The 18,986-nt window shown below is 34.2% G+C and overlaps 1 protein-coding gene across 1 annotated transcript; it reads left to right on the top strand.

The window, feature by feature from the left end:
- Positions 1–306: 306 nt before the first annotated feature.
- On the top strand, positions 307–14,593 carry LOC123523189 (synaptotagmin-4-like). Its single transcript, XM_045300875.2, has 3 exons — positions 307–2,961; positions 11,137–11,248; positions 12,404–14,593. Exons 1-3 carry the CDS (start codon positions 1,402–1,404, stop codon positions 12,724–12,726), a joined length of 1,995 nt encoding a protein of 664 aa, XP_045156810.2. The 5' UTR covers positions 307–1,401; the 3' UTR covers positions 12,727–14,593.
- Positions 14,594–18,986: the final 4,393 nt, after the last annotated feature.

The raw sequence follows: 18,986 nt of genomic DNA, 5'->3' as shown, positions 1-18,986 counted from the left end.
GTAATATTCTTTGACAATTAAGCTGATTATTTGTTAAGCAATGCGAGATTACGAAGTATATTTATTAGATAATTTTCTAACAAGGTTGTTGTTCCATTGTTTGCTACTTCTTTCGATCACTATAATCTAAAAAATGGTTGTATAAGAATAATTTGCATAAACACATGTACTGGTTGTCATGATATTAATCTGTGATTTCATTGGTTGAAAACCGAAAATTGAAAAGATAAGAAATAATGCAGTATTCTGGTAGAAAAAAAGGACAGTTTGTTAGTGGACATCCACAGAACTAGCGTGTTATACATTAATATTTAATTTCTTGTTAGTTCGTTTAAACGACATTGAAAGTGACATAAAATTTCTTATTTGATTATATAGACTGGATAACCAGTGTTCAAAAACTATTTGTTTTGTTATAAATTTATACCAAACTATTGTGGATAAAATAAAAATTGTAAAATGGGACAGAAACGATCTACATACATCCGAGTATAGTATCGCGTAGGAATAAGTAGTGAACAGTTTTCGCCTGTTTCATATGATAACAGAGTATACAGTGAGTCGCTGCAGTGATATTGGAGTGGATTGGAGAGGTAGGCAAATATTGGAAAATAATTTTGTAATAAGATCTGTTTGGTATTGGAAACTTGATGAATACAAGAAAGGAGTAAAGTGGATATTTTTTAACTGTTTCCACCGTGGTTGTGATGTGTTCATATAATCTCTGGAGATAATTAAACATTCGCGGTATGATAATGTAGAATATTAAGAAATTAATCAAAAGTAAATTGTATAAAAGTAAATTTTATCGAAAGTTGAAGTGCTTTTTTCTTTAAACACTACCACATATTTTTAACATTCTGAAGGTTACAAAATAACTTTTATCAGAAAAAATATATTGAATAAGAAAGATTTATTGGAGAATCATTAACAAAAAAAAAATAAATAAAAAAAACAAGAAAAAAACAACGAGCTGTTTGCTTATAACAATATTATATCAGTGTGTCTACAAAAGATGTGTGAACGGTGAATAGCTGTTGCTGACACTGGAATTAATGTAACTGTGAACAACTGATACAAATGAAGGGGACGTTAGTAGTAAAATAGTGGGAAATAATGACATTTATGGAATTCGCTAATGTACAACTGGATGATTTTGCTTTGATTACATTAGTAGCAAATACATAATAGCATTAAACGAAGCTATGATGTATGTAACATTGGAATAATGTGAATAGAAACAACGGAAGTTGACATCTGCAATGCAATTATATGACATGGTTTAAACATTAAATCTCTTTTCTATGTTTATAGGAAATTAAATGCAACATTTAATCGTTTGTTGTGAACTAAATCTAATATCTTTTTTGCTTAAACGATAATACAGTATTTGTTCAAATAATGGATGCGTTAAAGGAAGTCAAAGAGTGGCTTTTTAATAAATTTCAAACAATTTCTGCAAACAGTGCCGGAGAAACATCTAATTTTAGAGGAATTACCGCTTTAACGCCTAAAAATATTCCCGAGTTCGTCATACCAGGTTCAGAGCATTCCTCGCGGAGAACAAGCAGTGAATGTTGCTCGGAGCTTGACTTTGGAATGAAGAGGAACAGTTACGGCGGAAGAAGCTATGCAAGTTCTCCCCCGGGCAGTCCCCGCTGCCTCTCACCAAGTGAATCCGCTCCATGTATTCATTCATTAAAAAACAACCATTGTCGTTCCGCTCCTGTGACGCCAAAACATGAAATAAAACAAATTGTAGGATGCCGTGAAATTCACTCAACCTCCGGGCTTGATCATGTACCAGACGGAACTAATGATGATCCTCTTTCGTTTGCAGCTATTAGTCTTCCACACTTTCGCGTTAAAACATCATATGGCTTCACAACGCTTTCAGAAAATCCACATACACGCAGAAAAGAATCCTTATTTCATGCAGGGAATGATAACCTGCTTCCAAAGCGATATTCGCCAAAAGCGTTTCGACAGAACTCTTTGAATAAAATAAATGTAGAACGATCTTCACCTGATCTGAAGGTACTATCTCGGTCTGCCTCTTGCATTACAACACACGGTAGTTACTGTAGAAGCATGCCTTCTGTGGTAGTTACAGCCGCTAGACAAAATAGTCGGACGAGAACACCTTCACCTGACATTGAAAACGTTGGAGATCTTACGAACAGAAGACTCTCACCGTCATATCATCTTTATACAAACGACGGTGGGGCACGAAGTCCTCTTCACTCCAAACAGAATCGATACTATAACAGACGGCGTTCGTCGCTTGTTATTATGAACGAGAATGGCGGCGACAGTTCCAGCCCGTCCGTATCAGGTGGTTCAACACCATCTTGCGGTTCACATGAACATCTAGATGATAATCAACGACGGAGTCTAGGAGATTTAAATGTGCCTCCACCAGCAAGTCCAACATTTAAGAGACATTCTGCTCCAAATATTCCACTGGGGGATAAACAGAAAATTAATGAAAGTTCGAAACCTCGCTCAAGTTCATGTCACGTGATACTTAAATCAAAACCGAACAATCAGCATTATCTGTTTGCCCCATTTGGAGAACTTAAATTTAGTTTTCAATACCTTGCAGCTTCAAAACAATTTAAAGTGACTATCATCAAAGCTGAGAACCTTGGAGGACACCAGAAGCAAGATAAAAATGTAAACGCCTATGCCAAGTTATGTCTTATGCCAGGAAAAATCCAAAAACAAACAACCGCTGTTATAAAAAAGACGAGGAATCCGGTGTTCGAACAGGACATGTACTTTCACCACATCTCACTAGAAGAACTGCACAGCATGGCACTAGCAATCAAGCTGTTTTCAAAATCTGTTAATTTCAAATCGCACGAGTTCATCGGGGAGGTGTATATACCATTAGACAACTATGACGTCATGGTAGAAAACAGGATTTGGAAAGATCTGGAATCACACAAAGATAGAGAGGTTTGTGAATATATTTATTATTTTTTAAATAAAAATTCTTTAATACTTAGTACCTAATGAAATTTAAACCAGGTGAATGACGTACTTTAGAGATAAGGTAACTATCAAGTAAGTTCACTTCTCTTTAGATTCCTCATTCACTCAGAATAATATATGAATTGTGGATTTCCACATATGAATGCAAAAGAATAGGAACTGTGCTTGTTCGTTCTAATTTGATTTCTCAGATTGATGCATATGTCGTCTCAATATAAAAGAAAAAGAAAAAACACCACGTCTTCTATTGGGCATTTGAATACTTTATTGGAGAAGAAAGTACTCGCTTATAAATATTTAATATCGTTTATCAATATAGAAACCATTAAGGATATAAAATCTTTCACTTGGTACGTTATTGAAATCATGCCGGTGTTCGCATTCGTTGTTCACATTAAGACGACGCAGATGTAAAATGCATAATTTTTACTGAAAAAAAGATCATAAACATTTTCATTAAAACACAAAATTAAATTGACGTCAGCCGGTATATCATATTCCGTAATACAAGCGCCAAGAAAGAGCGCTACCACATTTTATTAACTTCTTTACATAAAAAGTAGATTTACAGTGAAAATGATATAACAAAACCGTGTTACACTTGATTCACACACTCAGTCAGAGGTTACGCAGTCCTAAGTTATTCCGCGAAAAGTATTATCTCTGGTGTTTTGTCAGTTACGCGTTGGCGTCACGTTGACCTATTATATATATTTCGGCACTGACATGGCAGAAATGTCATGCAATATGGCGTTAACTAAACAGAACAATATCAAATATGCTCAAATTTTCAGCTTAGTGCTTGCATAAATACAGTAGCTTTAATGCGAATATTATTTAAATATATTTAGTCTCATTTTGACTTTAATGTAGATATAAGGACATGCATTTAATTTTAAGCTGTGTGAAACGAATCACACAAGCTGGGAGTACTAAGAGGTCACCAACAGCTGTAAAGCGTTGGTCAAAAATTTAAAATCGGTACGTCATTTAATTCGTTTTCGTTTAATTCGTTTAGGTCAGTCAAACCAAGCCTGCAACATTCTCAATTTAGTCGTGTTGAACGACCTGTGGAGTTTCCATGTTTTTATTTTATCTTTTTATAGTCATTAAATTTTAACTTCATTTATTGCAAGAAATATTGCTTTTCTTCGTTGACATTCAAAACCATAAATTCTAATCGTTATCTGATAATATCAGAAAAAATCATTTTATAAATTCAATGTAGTAATTTTCAAAAAAAGGCCAATATCAATTTTGTCCTTTACCGTTGCTAGGAGCACACCAGACACTCCTACTAGGTAAATAGGCTGTTTTTTGTAGATTCTACAAAATTGATCATATCTTAGTGAAGGTTAAGAATTATAGAAAATAACAGATTAAAAAGATTTTTTTTTCTTTTCTTAAAGACACCGCATAAAAACGATATGCCAATAAAAGAAAATCGTATTATGCCTTGCTGTTTCATCTTTTTAGTTTTAAATGTTAATTTCTAACTTATTCCTATCGTAAAAAGAACAGTAGAGTAATTTATCGGGCATCAGAATGTTTGCTTGAAAGTCAGTAAGTGTCACGTTTACAAAATGAAATTATATGGAGTGGGTGTAGTCATCGCAGTGACCACTATTACTTTAAGGATCAGTAAGTCAAAACTCTTGGTCACGGTGACCTTCCGTCTGCAAACAATATCCCCTCAACAGCTGGATAAGGCTTGTGCCTACTGCGGCCAATCTTCATAGAGAGTATCTTTGTTATGTTGGAGGTCAGTAGGTAAAAGATCATGGTCACATTGACTTTCAGACTGAAAACGGGTTTCACTTAATAACTAGAAAAGACTTTGGCTTTAATTGGTTTAACTCCAGCAAGTCAAGTTTTAATTGTTACTGAAATCAGTATCTGATCGAATTTTGCTTATAGCAGTCAAACATTAGAGGATGTTTGCATGCGGCCAGTTGATTATTCCTATAGTTCTGAGGTCCACTCGGAAGATATCGAAACTACGTCGCATGGGTTTTAAAGCCGGATCATTAGATCAATTAACCGGAAATCATCTTAATACCCTAGCGGCCACATTTTAAAATTGATATTGATAAAACTTTGTCAGAATATTTGTAACTATAACATCTACAAGAAACGTAAAACTGGGTCAGCTTAGCCAAAAATCTGGATCACTTGATAAAATCACAGAGAAACAAATTTAACATTCTAAAGGCCACGTTTTATCTATCTATAAATACTGCATGACACCCTTGCGAGTATTTTATGCAGGTTTTCTACCCGATCTTCATAGAACTTCATCAGAATGTGTGCCTCTGTAAAATCTAGGTCAAGTGCAAAACTTGGTAATCTGAAGAAAAAAAACCAGATCACTAGGTCAGACAATAGAAGAACCTAGTTAAAACTCTAGAGGTGACATTCTCTACTTTTTCTCCATGCAAACAAGGAATTTGATTATCTATATCAAAAACTAGGTCACTAGGCCAAACCATAGTTAGACCATGTTAACACTTTCAACTTGATCTTCATGACACTTGGTGAAATGTATGTCTGTTTAAAATCAAGGATAAATTTGTAACTTGGTTACATGGGTAAAACACTAGGTCAAATAATAAAAAAAAATTAGTTGATGACTTTCCTAATTTAGATAAAACATGGGCTCAATGATAGTTTCTATGTTATATAGTTGAAATAATTCAAATGAAATGTTCTTTCGGTGACCCTATATCAGTCTGAAAATGTTCCAGTTGGTCGGAAACCTGGTAACTTTCTCATATATGTGCACAGATATTTTCCATGCATGACCCAATACCTGCATTGTGCAAACAACCTGTGAACCTCGGGTAAGCGGGTAAGCGATGTTGGGCTATCGTGGCTCTCTTGTTTGTAACAATATATTTTAAATATGTTGCTAAAACAAATGCTTTCTCATGTATGATTTAAACGAAATTTAGGAAACACATTTTAATGACTACCTGTATAAAGCATCGTGAACTCACCTGTAAAACATGCATAACATCGAACAGCTTTTATATCATTGAATTTGTTTTAAAAGCGTTAAAAGTTTTAAATGTTTTCTTGATCTAGTACTTGTCTTACATAAATATTCAATTAAACTGTGCTAAAATTATCATAAAAGCCAATTAATATAGCAGGTAAAACATATCATACCGTCAAGTGTTAATATGTGTGATTGCCTTTCTATGTTAACATTAAATATTTCTTTCGCTCGGATTCATATTTTATGTCATATTTTATAAAAGTTAGATTAAAAAAAGAAATGATATCAGCTACTTTAAAATTGAAACATATGTTTAAGGCTTCTATAAAAAATTGGAATCTAATTTACAAGCTTGGTATCAGTGATTAGATTTAGATCTTTTAAAATTTATGACAGTACAATTTTTTTATTCCCCTTAAAATAGTAAGAATATATTTGAAAAACGCAACACAATTTTACAAAAAATGTAAAAATTTGACCTTCATGTTGCTTCCCGTCCCCCTGCAGCGTTTATAAGAGTGTACCTGAAAAAGATTTAAAGGTACTCTTGCTAAATAAACATTGTTTGTGTTTGTAGCTTTGCAAATAAATCATACATAAGAATGTTTACGTTTATGAAAGTTAAGGGTCATAGGATTTATATATTGGTGTTGCATTAGATAAAAAAGGTGCATATCTCGTTCTTAAAAAACGCAGAAACTTGATAAAAAATAGACAGATATATATCATAAAGAGCGGACAAACTTACACTGATAGATCTACTAATAAATAAACATTTTCAACAAATTTATAGTATATATATAGTAGACGCAACTTGACCGCGATGGTTGACCTTAGGCTGATTATTCATATCGGTTATTTCATTATAGAAATCAAGGGTGTTTAGGGTAGCCGTGTATATTTATATGGAATTAGTTTGTATACAGTGCAGTATCAAAGTATATATACTTTCATTTGATCAGTTAAAACTTTCCAATACACTAATTTATATTTACACAAAATTATATTTCCTTTTCCTCGTGCAGCTCGTGTTTTACGTACACTCCTTTTCAATAATAGGTTGTGCCTTATTATGTATTATAATGCAAAGGTCAACCATCGGGGTGAAGTTGCGTCCACTATACGTACAATATTGTCATTAATATAACTACAATAATTACATAATTATCTATATAATCATAATTCAAAAGATAATATTAAGACCACAACACTCTATCAAAGGTTTATTTAAGATACTGTTAATTCATTAAAGGAATACTGGACCCAAATTTAATATTCCAAAAATATCAACAGTTATTACATATAGTTTATGTAGACATCAGATGAGAAAGTATATATGTATTAACAGTATTATGCATTAGGTTTAAAATAATACACGCTGTAAACAAGTAAGCCATCCCACTAACAAGTTTTTTAATAATCAAATATTACTGCATGACATTTAATTATGACTGTACATCTACATACACAATTAATTTTTGTATTCACTAATGCTAAATACATTTAACGACAATTTTCTACATTTGAAGTAAAAATCAAAAGACAAGATTTTTAGCGAAAGATAGGCATTGGGTATTGTTAATAATTAATAAATTTTGATCAGTTGGTGTTTTTGATAAATAGAATGCACACAAGCAACTGCTAACTCATCAAAAATATCCAAAAATCCGACGTAATCGATATTATCGGTGTCACACTAAATAAAGAAGGCTACGTTTGATTCATTATGTCTCCCACATGTTGTCATAATTCTGTTATCATGTTTTGCTACTTTTCTTATATCATTGGGCAGATTTCCACTAAATCTTACAGGGGTGATCAGTTCCAAGTCTTGGTGTGCGTATTGTTTAACTGTTCCGGTTAATTGATTTTCAGCGGAATTATGGCCCTTGATTTGTTGCAGTTTTAGTGTTTACACCATTTGACGTATGCACTGGTTTGAATTCCACCAAATGTCAAAGGAGTGTTCAGTGCCAAGCCAAGTTGTGTATATGCTTTATATATTTTCAATGGAGTTACCTAACATTGTGGCCTTCTTGTAATGTCTTTGTGTTCTAAAACTGCTGGGAGACATGCGTTCTACGTGAAAAACAATCTCTAGTTCGTTATATCTTTCAAACGACTTAATCAGTTTCGCGTTGGTGGCAAAAGTTTGTTAAACCTTCCCTCTAAATGATTATGTAAAGTTTAAAACTGTATTTTTACGCTTTCCCTTACGTATTTTACTTAATTTATTAACACTTATGCTTTCAACTGAAGGCAACAGAAGCTCCTTTATCTTGACAAAACTTATCATTTTTAGTTCACCTGAGTACAAAGTGCTCAGGGTGAGGTATTGTGATCGCTCACTGTCCGGCGTCCGTCCGTCCGTCCGTCCACACTTTCCTTTAAACAACATCTCCTCCTAAACCAACAGGCCAATTTTGATGAAACTTCATAGGAATGTTCCTTGGATGGCCCCCTTTCAAAATTGTTCAAAGAATTGAATTCCATGCAGAACACTGGTTGCCATGGCAACCGAAAGGAAAAACTTTAAAAATCTTCTTCTCAAAAACCAGAAGCCCTAGAGCTTAGATATTTGGTGTGAAGCATTGCCTAGTGGACCTCTACCAAGGTTGTTCAAATCATGATCCCGGGGTCAAAATTGACCCCGCCCCAGGGGTCACTTGATTTTACATAAGAAAATCTTAAAAAATCTTCTTCTCAAAAACCAGAAGCCTTAGAGCTTAGATATTTGACTTGTAGCATTGCCTAGTGGACCTCTACTAAAATTGTTCAAATCATGACCCCGGGGTCAAAATTGACCCCGCCCCAGGGGTCACTTGATTTTACATAGGAAAATCTTCAAAAAATTTCTAAAAATAAACCAGAAGGCCTAGAGCTTAGATATTTCACATATAGCATTGCCTAGTGAACCTCTACAAAATTTATTCAAATCATGGCCCCCGGGGTGAAAATTGACCCCGCCCCAGGGGTCACTTGATTTTACATAGGAAAATATTTAAAAAATCTTCTTCTCAAAAACCAGAAGCCCTAGAGCTTAGATATTTGGCATGTAGCATTGCCTAGTGGACCTCTACTAAAGTTGTTCAAATTATGACCCGGGGGTCAAAATTGACCACGCCCTAGGGGTCACTTGACTTTACATAGGAAAATCTTCAAAAGTTTTCTAAAAATAAACCAGAAGGCCTAGAGCTTAGATACTTCACATGTAGCATTACCTAGTGGACCTCTACAAATTTGTTCATATCATGACACCCTGGGTCAAAATTGACCCGGCCCCAGGGGTCACTTGTTTTTACATAGGAAAATCTTCAAAAATTTTCTAAAAATAAACTAGAAGGCCTAGAAACTAGATATTTGACATGTAGCATTGCCTAGTGGACCTCTACAAAATTTATTCAAACCTTGTCCCCCGGGGTCAAAATTGACTTCGCCCTAGGGGTCACTTGATTTTACATAGGAATATCTTTAAAAAAATTCTAAAAATAAACCAGAAGGCCTAGATCTTAGATATTTGACATGTAGCATTGCCTATTAGACTTTTACAAAGTTTATTCAAATCATGACCCCTGGGGTCAAATTGACCCTGCCCCATGGGATTACTTGATTGTACATAGAAAAATCTTCAAAATTTTCTAAAAATAAACCAGAGCTTAGGTATTTGACATGTAGCATTGCCTAGTGGACCTCTACAAAAAGTTTTCAAATCTTGTTTTTAAAGTTACTTAAAGAAAATTTCAACTATATTTTCTCATAATTCTTTTGATTGATTTCTATTATGATCTTTTGACCTTGAAGACTTGTCCTTAAGTTCAATGATAACAGGTGAGCGATATAGGGCCATCATGGCCCTCTTGTTGTTTATATATTACACAAAGTATGAGATAAAAATCGCTGTTTGAAATCAGTTCATAACCCAAATACGTATAGATTAAAAACTTGTTTTATGATATATCTTACCCTTTTAGTGTTTTATACAACAACTTTTACTTTTAAACTTAAGACATTTCATCGTAAAGTACAAGGAAGTCTCCTTGTGGCATTAATCAAACCTGGCTTAAGGCAATAAAATCAGTTTATCAATTTTATTGAAAACACGATTTATGGCCCCTTTGATTTGGAGATGAACGTACATTTACGGGAGATAACAATTCGATATTAACACTTAATCTGGTACAACATGACCCAAAGGTTCGGTCAGTATATGGATTTATCGACCTGTGAAGAGATGTCAGCCTCTGGCTGGGCTACGAAGGACTTTTACCAGGTCGATGAATCGTCATAACGATCTCGCTGATAGGCAATTATTGTATAATATCGTATAATATCGAACTATATTACGAACGATCAAAGTTCTTATTCATAAATTTACTATATATCGCAATACCCAAATAAATGTGATATCATCGTGCTAGTACTTTTGAACTAACTGAATCTTATCTAGTAACAAAATTTCATCACGTATTTTCTTTCATTTCTGCTTTCAAAATGCACTTTCGGTTTGCATGTGTTTTGAAATATCGAGTAATACTCTTCAGTTATAACAATTTACGTTTCACAAACAGTATTAGCAAGGCTTCTGAGCTTAAAAGACGGCCTAGCTATATTACGATACAAGGCATTGTCAGTTTTTCACGAATTCAAAATGAATGAAATTACGACATGTCATCACCACATGTGCCATGATGTGGGCACTATATCTGAAATTGATTAAACAATTACTTCAATGCTTCCCTGTTCATGCGATGGTTTTTTGTTCAGGAAAGAATTCTAATGAAGCCTGGGAAAATCAACTCAATAGACGTGATGGATGTCTTCATCTAAATTGCACTTTACGTTCTGTTGATTAACCCCTACCCTGCTGAATTTCTATAATGAACTTGTCCATCTTTCAGTTTGGACAGTACCATTGACTGTAAAAAGGGGTGCATACCAAAAGTATACTGACTGAATGGCAAACAGTGCAGATCATGATCAGACTGCACGGATATGCAGGCTGATCATGATCTACATTGGTCGCAAAGGCAGAATCAATCGTGTCCAGCATGATAAGTGTTAGACCAGTTAATAAAGCAATTTTGGCCTGCGGTTTGTTTTGTATTTATGTTTGCAACTAATGATTGCCTTCGCTTTTTCAGGATCTCGGATTTTTGTCTATTGGTCTTAAATTCAATCCAGGACTTGGTATTCTAACAGTCAACACCGAACAAGCAAGGCAGCTGCCTCTTCATCCGATAACCGGAGCTCCAAGTAATTTGATTGTTGTATATATTTATTAATTTTTACCCTGCTAAGTTTCTTAAATGGACTTCTCTGTCTTTCAATCTGGACATTACCATTTATAGTTCATAGGGGGTATTCACTGAAGATTTACGGACTGAACAGCGAACAGTGCAGATCATGATCAGACTGCACGGATGCAGGCTGATCTTGATCTGCGCTGGTCGCAGAGGCAGATACAATTGCCGCTAGTATGCTAAGAGTTAGTAAGACAGATATTGATACGTTTGACGTTAATACTTTTAAATGAATGGTCGATGTAAAATAAATATGAAGAACTATGTCTTTGTTGATAAAATACAATATATATAAGAAATAGATATGCAAAGAAAAAGACAAGGAGACATATACAGTATACTATTTCCCCGCTTGATAGGAGAGAAACTGTTTTATCCTAATATATTTATTATATATTTACATCCACTATATCTTTTGTAAGAAAAAAGAAAACCGCGTTTATATTCGTACAATACAGTGGCATAGAGGGCATAGGAAATATTTTATTTATCACGTGCGCACGTGATAAATAAAATATTTCTTATGTGAACGTGATAGCTATCACGTGCGAACGTGATAAATAAAATATTTCTAATGCGAAGGTGATAGCTATCACGTGCGAACGTGTTAGCTACCACGTGCGAACTTGATAGCTATCATGTGCGCACGTGATAAATAAAATATTTCCTATATCCCTTCTATGCCACCGTACTACAAACAACATTGGAATAATAATATAAAGGACGGTCTTTTACGTAAGACTGCACGCGTGAACTGACGTCATTCACAAAACCATATACAAAATGGTGTCGTTTTCTTTTTTCGAAAATTGGACGTCAAAAATTTCAAAAGGAACATTAAATTAAAGCTTAAATCATTTTTTTCTGACGAAAAAGATCAACAACTGTATGATGACTGTATATATTGAAAAGGCCGATTTTCTGTTTCTTACTGAAGGCAAACCTGTTATTTTGATATCAAAATAAGCGCGATTCATGGATTTGCAAGAAGTCGCAATGTAGTTTATACTCTAAACGCACAAAAATAGTATTTAATTCTTAATTGTGTTCACGATGATTTAATACCAATCGCTTCTTCCTCAGCATTGCATCTCATTTTATATTTCAGATCCGTATGTACGAGTTGAAGTTACGCAGCCATATCGCTCTGTGATCAAACATCAAACAAGTGTACATAAAAATGAAGCAAATCCATCATTTGAACAATCGTTTTCATTTGACGTCAGTCCGCATGCAGATGACATGTATGCTACTTCTGTAAACGTCTTAGTTTATGATCATGATAGATTTCGCAGTGACGTATTAATTGGACAAGTTGTTTTAGGTTGCCTAGCAACAGAGGTTGGCCAGTATGGCCATTGGCAAGAAATGCTTGAAAATCCCAATTTGATGATATCAAAATGGCACTATCTTATAGACCTTGATGACTGAAGAGCACTTCATTTAATGAACTTATTAAAGCTCAATTTGTCTGGGCAAGAGAAGCTCTCAACTTGAATGGAACCATTTAGAACTAAGATTCCGTCGCTTGCCTTAATGATATAGTGCGCTATAGCAGTCAGCGACACCCTGTGACATCTAAAAAGAAGTATCCACACAGGTTGTAATAACTCATCTCGTATTTGGATATCATTTATGACGTCACATCCTGTTTTAATGCTGCTATTATTGTTTGTTGTGTCGCGTTTAGATTTGCTCAAGACGAAAAATGGTATCAAAATGTGCTTTAATTTACTGTCGTGTGTGCCTAATAACTCGCTTATTAATTTCATTTTAACTTAAATATTCACTTCTTATGTATTTACAGCAAAAGTAAGTGGTCTAGTAGTTAATGTGTCGGCGTCTCAATCCGGGGGGTCCTTGGTTCGAGCTCGACTGGGGCCACGACCACGCCTTTTCATATAACTTCAGTACTGGGTTTGCCAAGAAGCGGACTCGAAAGTGCTTGAAATAAGCGTGAACCTTTGATCACAATCGAGCTGAAATATATTAGTTTCAACCAAAAATGATTACATTCAACTACTAGTAGAAGAGAGACGGTGCCATTGTGCAAATTAATCTAACGTGACAAATACACATATAAGCAATGTCAATATATGTGTAGCAATACATAATAAATAGATAAGCTTTTAACGAATATTTTAATGAAATAGGCACACGTGATTGCGTGCTGTGTCCTACTTATTTATATAAAAAAATATAAGAAGAGCCATGTATAATCAGAACAAGAAGAAAAACTCTGTACTGCGATAAGAACATAATAACATAATTGTTCAAAAAGAAAAAAAAAATACCGTATTTAATTTCATAATCTCCACACGTCAAGTAACATAATATTAATTCAATGAACTTTCGCTATTGTGCGTTTTATTCGAGTTGGCGGGGCGGAGTTAATCTCTGACTTATGTAAATAATGGTAATCTCAACAAACGAGCAAAATAGTGAGAGCAAAATAATTGTTTAATTCCGTAATCTTCCGGTAACCAACGACTACATTGATTGCAATGCAAGGTAGATGGCCACTGAATAAGAAATCAGGTCGAATATATTACATATCCTGCACAATAATGCAGTGGACCGTCGCGAAACCCCACCCCGTATGGTCGATTAAAACGCACAATATCTGTATAAAGTGTCATAATGTGATGTAAAGGCACTGCACAGTACAAGGTTTTATACACTGCTTTTACTGACGATATAATTCTCCAGTCATTCAACGATATGAACTTTGTAAGGCAAAACAGTTATAAGTAATGCATTTTTGATAACAAAGAAAGGATTTCAATTAGTTATGATAGTCTCATGTTACTTTCTAACCCTTTTGTTTAAACTTACGAGTTAACTTTTTATTTTTCGCTATGTATGTCACTATGTTTTCTTTGTCAAAATTATATCCTCCTTATTTGTCAACATTTATTGTCCTAATCAAGGCAAGGTGATACCTATAGAATGTTATCCTTGTTTACCCTGCTAAATTTCTAAAATGGACTGGGCCATTATTCAATTTCGGCCAGTACCATTTATTATTTGAATGGATGTTCATTGAAAATTTACTGACTGAATGGCGAACAGTGCAGACCAGGCTGACCTTGGTCTGCACTGGTCGCAAAGCCTGAATCAGTTGCCGCCAGCAGGCTAAAGGTTAATATTCTGTGTTAATATCTATTAAACATTCATCAAACGTTTGAAATGGAATACAGTATCTGAACTGTTACGTTATTATTCAGTGATGTTAGGAGAAGTACTATACATCTATATATGCTCTAAATGTTTTAAAAAATATTATTTTCAAACATTAGTAATTTTGCTTTTTTATTTCTTTTTATTTGCCCTGTGTTTCAGTTACTCTAGCCGATCTTCATGGAATCCTTACCAGTATTCGCCGCAACTAATTCAAACATTCTCCATATGTAGGCCTAGGCCTATACCATGTTAAGAAGGTGGGGTCTCAAACGTATTATATTGAGTCAGTTATAAAGCCAGGAATACTTTTTTGAGACCCTGCAATTATCCCCGTTTACTAGGAATACTTAAACAAGAAATATCTTTAAAAATGATGGTCGGCGAGTTGTAATAAGGAAAGAAATTTATGAATTTTTCATCTAACATTCATCTTTCATCTAACATTTTTCAAATTGCAAAACTAAACACCGCATTTTAACAATTTAAATGGTTCTCTTTTAATTTTTCGCAAAGGTTTCGTAGGGTTTCAATTTTGTTTCGTTTATCCTTAGACGAATAATTACAGCAGTAGATTGATGAAGATTCATGAAGCGGTTCATGAGAAGAGGTCATTAAACGTGTTTATAGTTTCAGCTAAATTGGTCCCTTTCCTTATTTGTAACAAAATAGCAGGAGACCTTACGATATTGTTACACATCGAGTTTGATAAAAATCCATTTATTTTAGTGGTTAATGCGAAGAAAGGCATATCTACTTTTAGCTATAGTGGTCCCTAATAGGGCCCAAGTTCCTATATAAATAAATTTGGAAGAGAACCTTATAATGATGCTCCAGACCAAGTACGACAAAGATCCACCAAGCTGTTCATGAGACGCTGTATAAAAGTATTTCAAGTTTTAGCTTTAGCAGGCCCTTAAAGGGGTTAAATGTCCCAGCTGAACAAAGTTGGCTGCGGGCCTAATAAAGATGCTACAAATCAAGTTTGATTAGAATACATGAGAAAAAATCAATTAAAGGATGTTTTTATTTAGTATTTTTATTTATTTCTAAAATAGGCCAACTGATCCCGCTTTAACAAAAGCATATCCGCTATTCATGAATCTTTGGACAATGACGTCACACCAATAAAAATATGAAGGTCAAGCAAAAGATACAATTGTAATTATTTCAATATTTCTGTTTCATAAGCAAAGTTTGACCGTAGTCATATCACATAGATAAAATGTATGCAGCGTACCTTCATTTCAGTGTAAAATTCAGTCGTTATATAGCATATATATATGATAAAACAGATTTCAACTGAGTTCAATATTTGCATACCATACTAAAGAAAAATATTCATATATAATAAATTAGTTAAATAATTTATAACAAATATATCAAAACAAACAAGTACTCATTTTAATATGCAATCTGAACAAGTCAAAAAAGCAAGAAACCTTTTCATATACAGACGACAATTGTAACAAAGAAAATCTTTTAAAAAGCACTTCTCTACATAAAAGACTCTTATCACACCCTTATTCATGTGATACGCAGACCTTATTCAGCTCTTTCTTTAATTTGATATATGTTGGTATTTGAACAGGTTTTTATCATATTTATTAAACTTACTTATCATTTTGAGATATATCAATATTCTTGCTAAATATACTGAGCCAAAGTTAGCTTTAAAACTGTGAACAGCGTCGTTTAGGATAAACGCTTTTTCTACATTTCACTCAGCGTAGCACAATCAACAGAGTGAAAGAAATTGACACTCTCGTCCAATCAGGCAGAGCGTTGCATAAATCTTCCATTTTGATAAATTATCTATAATGCGTTATCAAGTAGTTTGATTTGCAAATCGAAGTCACGTGGCATAGGTAACGAAAACGAATTTAGACGGCGTCGCCGAAAAATAATATATCTCCAACAGTCGTTGGATAAAATAATTGTTTTTTGTTAAGATGCGAAGGAATTATATCACTAGTCGGAGGACGGAGCCCGAGAAATATAATAATACGTATCTTAACGACAAAAAATGATTTTATTCACACGCAGATCACTATTTGAGATATATTATTTCGATTCTAACACGTTATCAAGGATTATTATGTACGTCCATGTCGATGTCCATCAAATATTTGCCTGATTTCTGTTCCTTTCTTTTCCAGCGCGCCGCTATGCCGTCTAACGCCATGACGTAATAATTGTGACTTCAGAAAAATGAATTGTTGAATAATAACACACTTTTCAGCCTTCCTTGTTTAATAGGAAAACAAATCGGTTCGTGTTAGAATTTACATTTACATTCTTTTTCAAGCGTAATATTCACTATAAACTCCCGATGCGAGAAAATCACTTCGGTCAGCTACATTTTAATTTATGAATTCTGGTGAAGTTTGCAGTAGGTGGTTTATATTTATATACAGTTATTTATTGACGATGAGATGAATATCCAAGCCGATAGTCGGAGCTGAATTTCTTCAGTGTATCACTAAGAGCACGTTATATATATATATATATATATATATATATATATATATATATATATATATATATATCCAAACTTATGGGAAATATCAACCGGATAAATAATAAATAAGACTGTAAATATAAACAGAGCTCTCAAATGAATTTTGTTTTGAATTTTTTATCATTTTTTTTGTAATATCTGATTGAGGTATTTGGTTATTGATTTGCTGCACCTACATATATTTACACATAAGAACTAAGTGACTCAATACAAATGAAATCGCCAATTATGCGACAAACTTATGTACCTGAATATTTTTTGATGTATAATGATTTAGCGGCGCGGACCTGTTTAAGCTTTTGTTTTAAACCTAAATCGAAGGAGTTACTTAAATGAACATAAATCAGTCAGTCAATATTTCAACGTAATATTATATTTCGTAAATTTGATAAAGAAAACTAAATGGCTAACACTAATACCATCGAAAAGGTGTTAAGTATACTGCCAAAAATTGATGAAAAAAAAAGAACGAACACTGTCAACAGCATAGCCAAACAGAAATCCCGTCAGTCAAATTTTCTGCACACTTGTCTCTTTTCTGGATACAGTTTCTGAAATCGAAAACATAACCGAATAACAATATTGTAAGTCCTACTTTATTTTTGTATGCTTTTGGTTGTACAAACGCGAACAATTAATTAAACAGATAGTTTGTATAAAGAAGTACATTAGGATCATATGTTTTACTTACTTATACTCAATAGCATTTAACTTTCACCAAGTTTATCATATTATTATTTTAATAGTAACATGACTTGATTAACGTTATTTGAATACCTTACATTGCTACAATAACCTTGTTTTATATATGAAATACAATACATGGATATATGATGTAGATGTTTCATTGCTTTGATATTTCTCTAAAAGTATTAGAATTCTAGTTAAGTATTCTAACTCTGTTTTTATGTTTACTCAACATACTTGCAAAATATCGATTTAATCTAGTAACCGTTGACCAAGTTATCCAGTGCTTTGCAAATAGAAATAAAATTTATAGCAAAGCATGGGTTTCTTTCAAGGGTGTCAAAATAGTCCTAAATACGATAACCGTCAAGACAGGCCTGTTGTTGCAGCAGCAACAACAAAAGCAACAACAAAAGATAATAGGTAAGGGTAGATTTCTCGGAAGCACAGAGCACCACAAACACAGCCTCAGAGCCACGCATTTGCAAAGTAGGCCCACAACAAAAAGAAGCTGTAACGGAAAAATATTACAGAATCCAACAAGTACATTTTAATATTATGCAAAATATAGATAGAGGAGTGGGGAGGGTGGTGGAAGGGTAGAGGGGTAGAAATGGGGTGGTGGAGGCGGTTGAAGGGGAAAGTAGAACAAGGATGAATATACAAAGGGAATGCTACGTTCCTTAATCACAGTTACACTACAACGTAAACCACAGTAGCGCAGACATTCGTATACCAACGACAAACACACACCCACAAACAACTAACTAACATAGACAAACAGACAAGTAAGATTTAACAACACTGTAGGGCACCGCCCAAGACACACAGACGCACAAGCATCCAAACGCACACATATAAGCAGGAAAAAACAACAACCGGGCACCGCCTTAGGATTCTGGCAGCTAAAATTAAGGTGGGCACGAAAACTGACTTATAGTAAAGGGGGAGGGGATGCCAAAACAAGGGAGCGCAATTGCAAGGGGAAAGGATGGGGGCGATAGGGAGAGTGAGGAGAAAGAGGAATGAAACGCTAACAATAAACAAGACAACATGTGCAACACAAAAGACAAGACAGACAGAAAACCAGTTGAAAATAGGGGCACCGCCTTGGAACGGTCAGTAACCTATATAAAGGAAACTTGGGGTTTAAACGCGTATAGGGCATGCCAACCTCGCACCTACCCTATTTTCAACAAGTTAGACAACACAAATGCAAATAAAATCTCCGCTGTGAAAGGCTCTAACATTAGCGAAAAAATATTCCAGAGCATATTAAGTAAAACATAAAATTAAGGTAAAT

Source organism: Mercenaria mercenaria, chromosome 8, assembly GCF_021730395.1.
Source record: "Mercenaria mercenaria strain notata chromosome 8, MADL_Memer_1, whole genome shotgun sequence".
Classification (NCBI taxonomy): domain Eukaryota; kingdom Metazoa; phylum Mollusca; class Bivalvia; order Venerida; family Veneridae; genus Mercenaria; species Mercenaria mercenaria.
Note: the sequence above shows the minus strand (reverse complement) of the source record. Positions and strands in the feature narration are given on the sequence as shown.

Bases quoted from the DNA above. Each gene is read 5' to 3' on its own strand.
- LOC123523189 (XM_045300875.2), top strand. From the start codon at position 1,402: ATGGATGCGTTAAAGGAAGTCAAAGAGTGGCTTTTTAATAAATTTCAA. The intron at 2,962-11,136 runs GTTTGTGAATAT...TCGCTTTTTCAG, and splicing joins AATCACACAAAGATAGAGAG to GATCTCGGATTTTTGTCTAT. The intron at 11,249-12,403 runs GTAATTTGATTG...TTTATATTTCAG, and splicing joins TCCGATAACCGGAGCTCCAA to ATCCGTATGTACGAGTTGAA.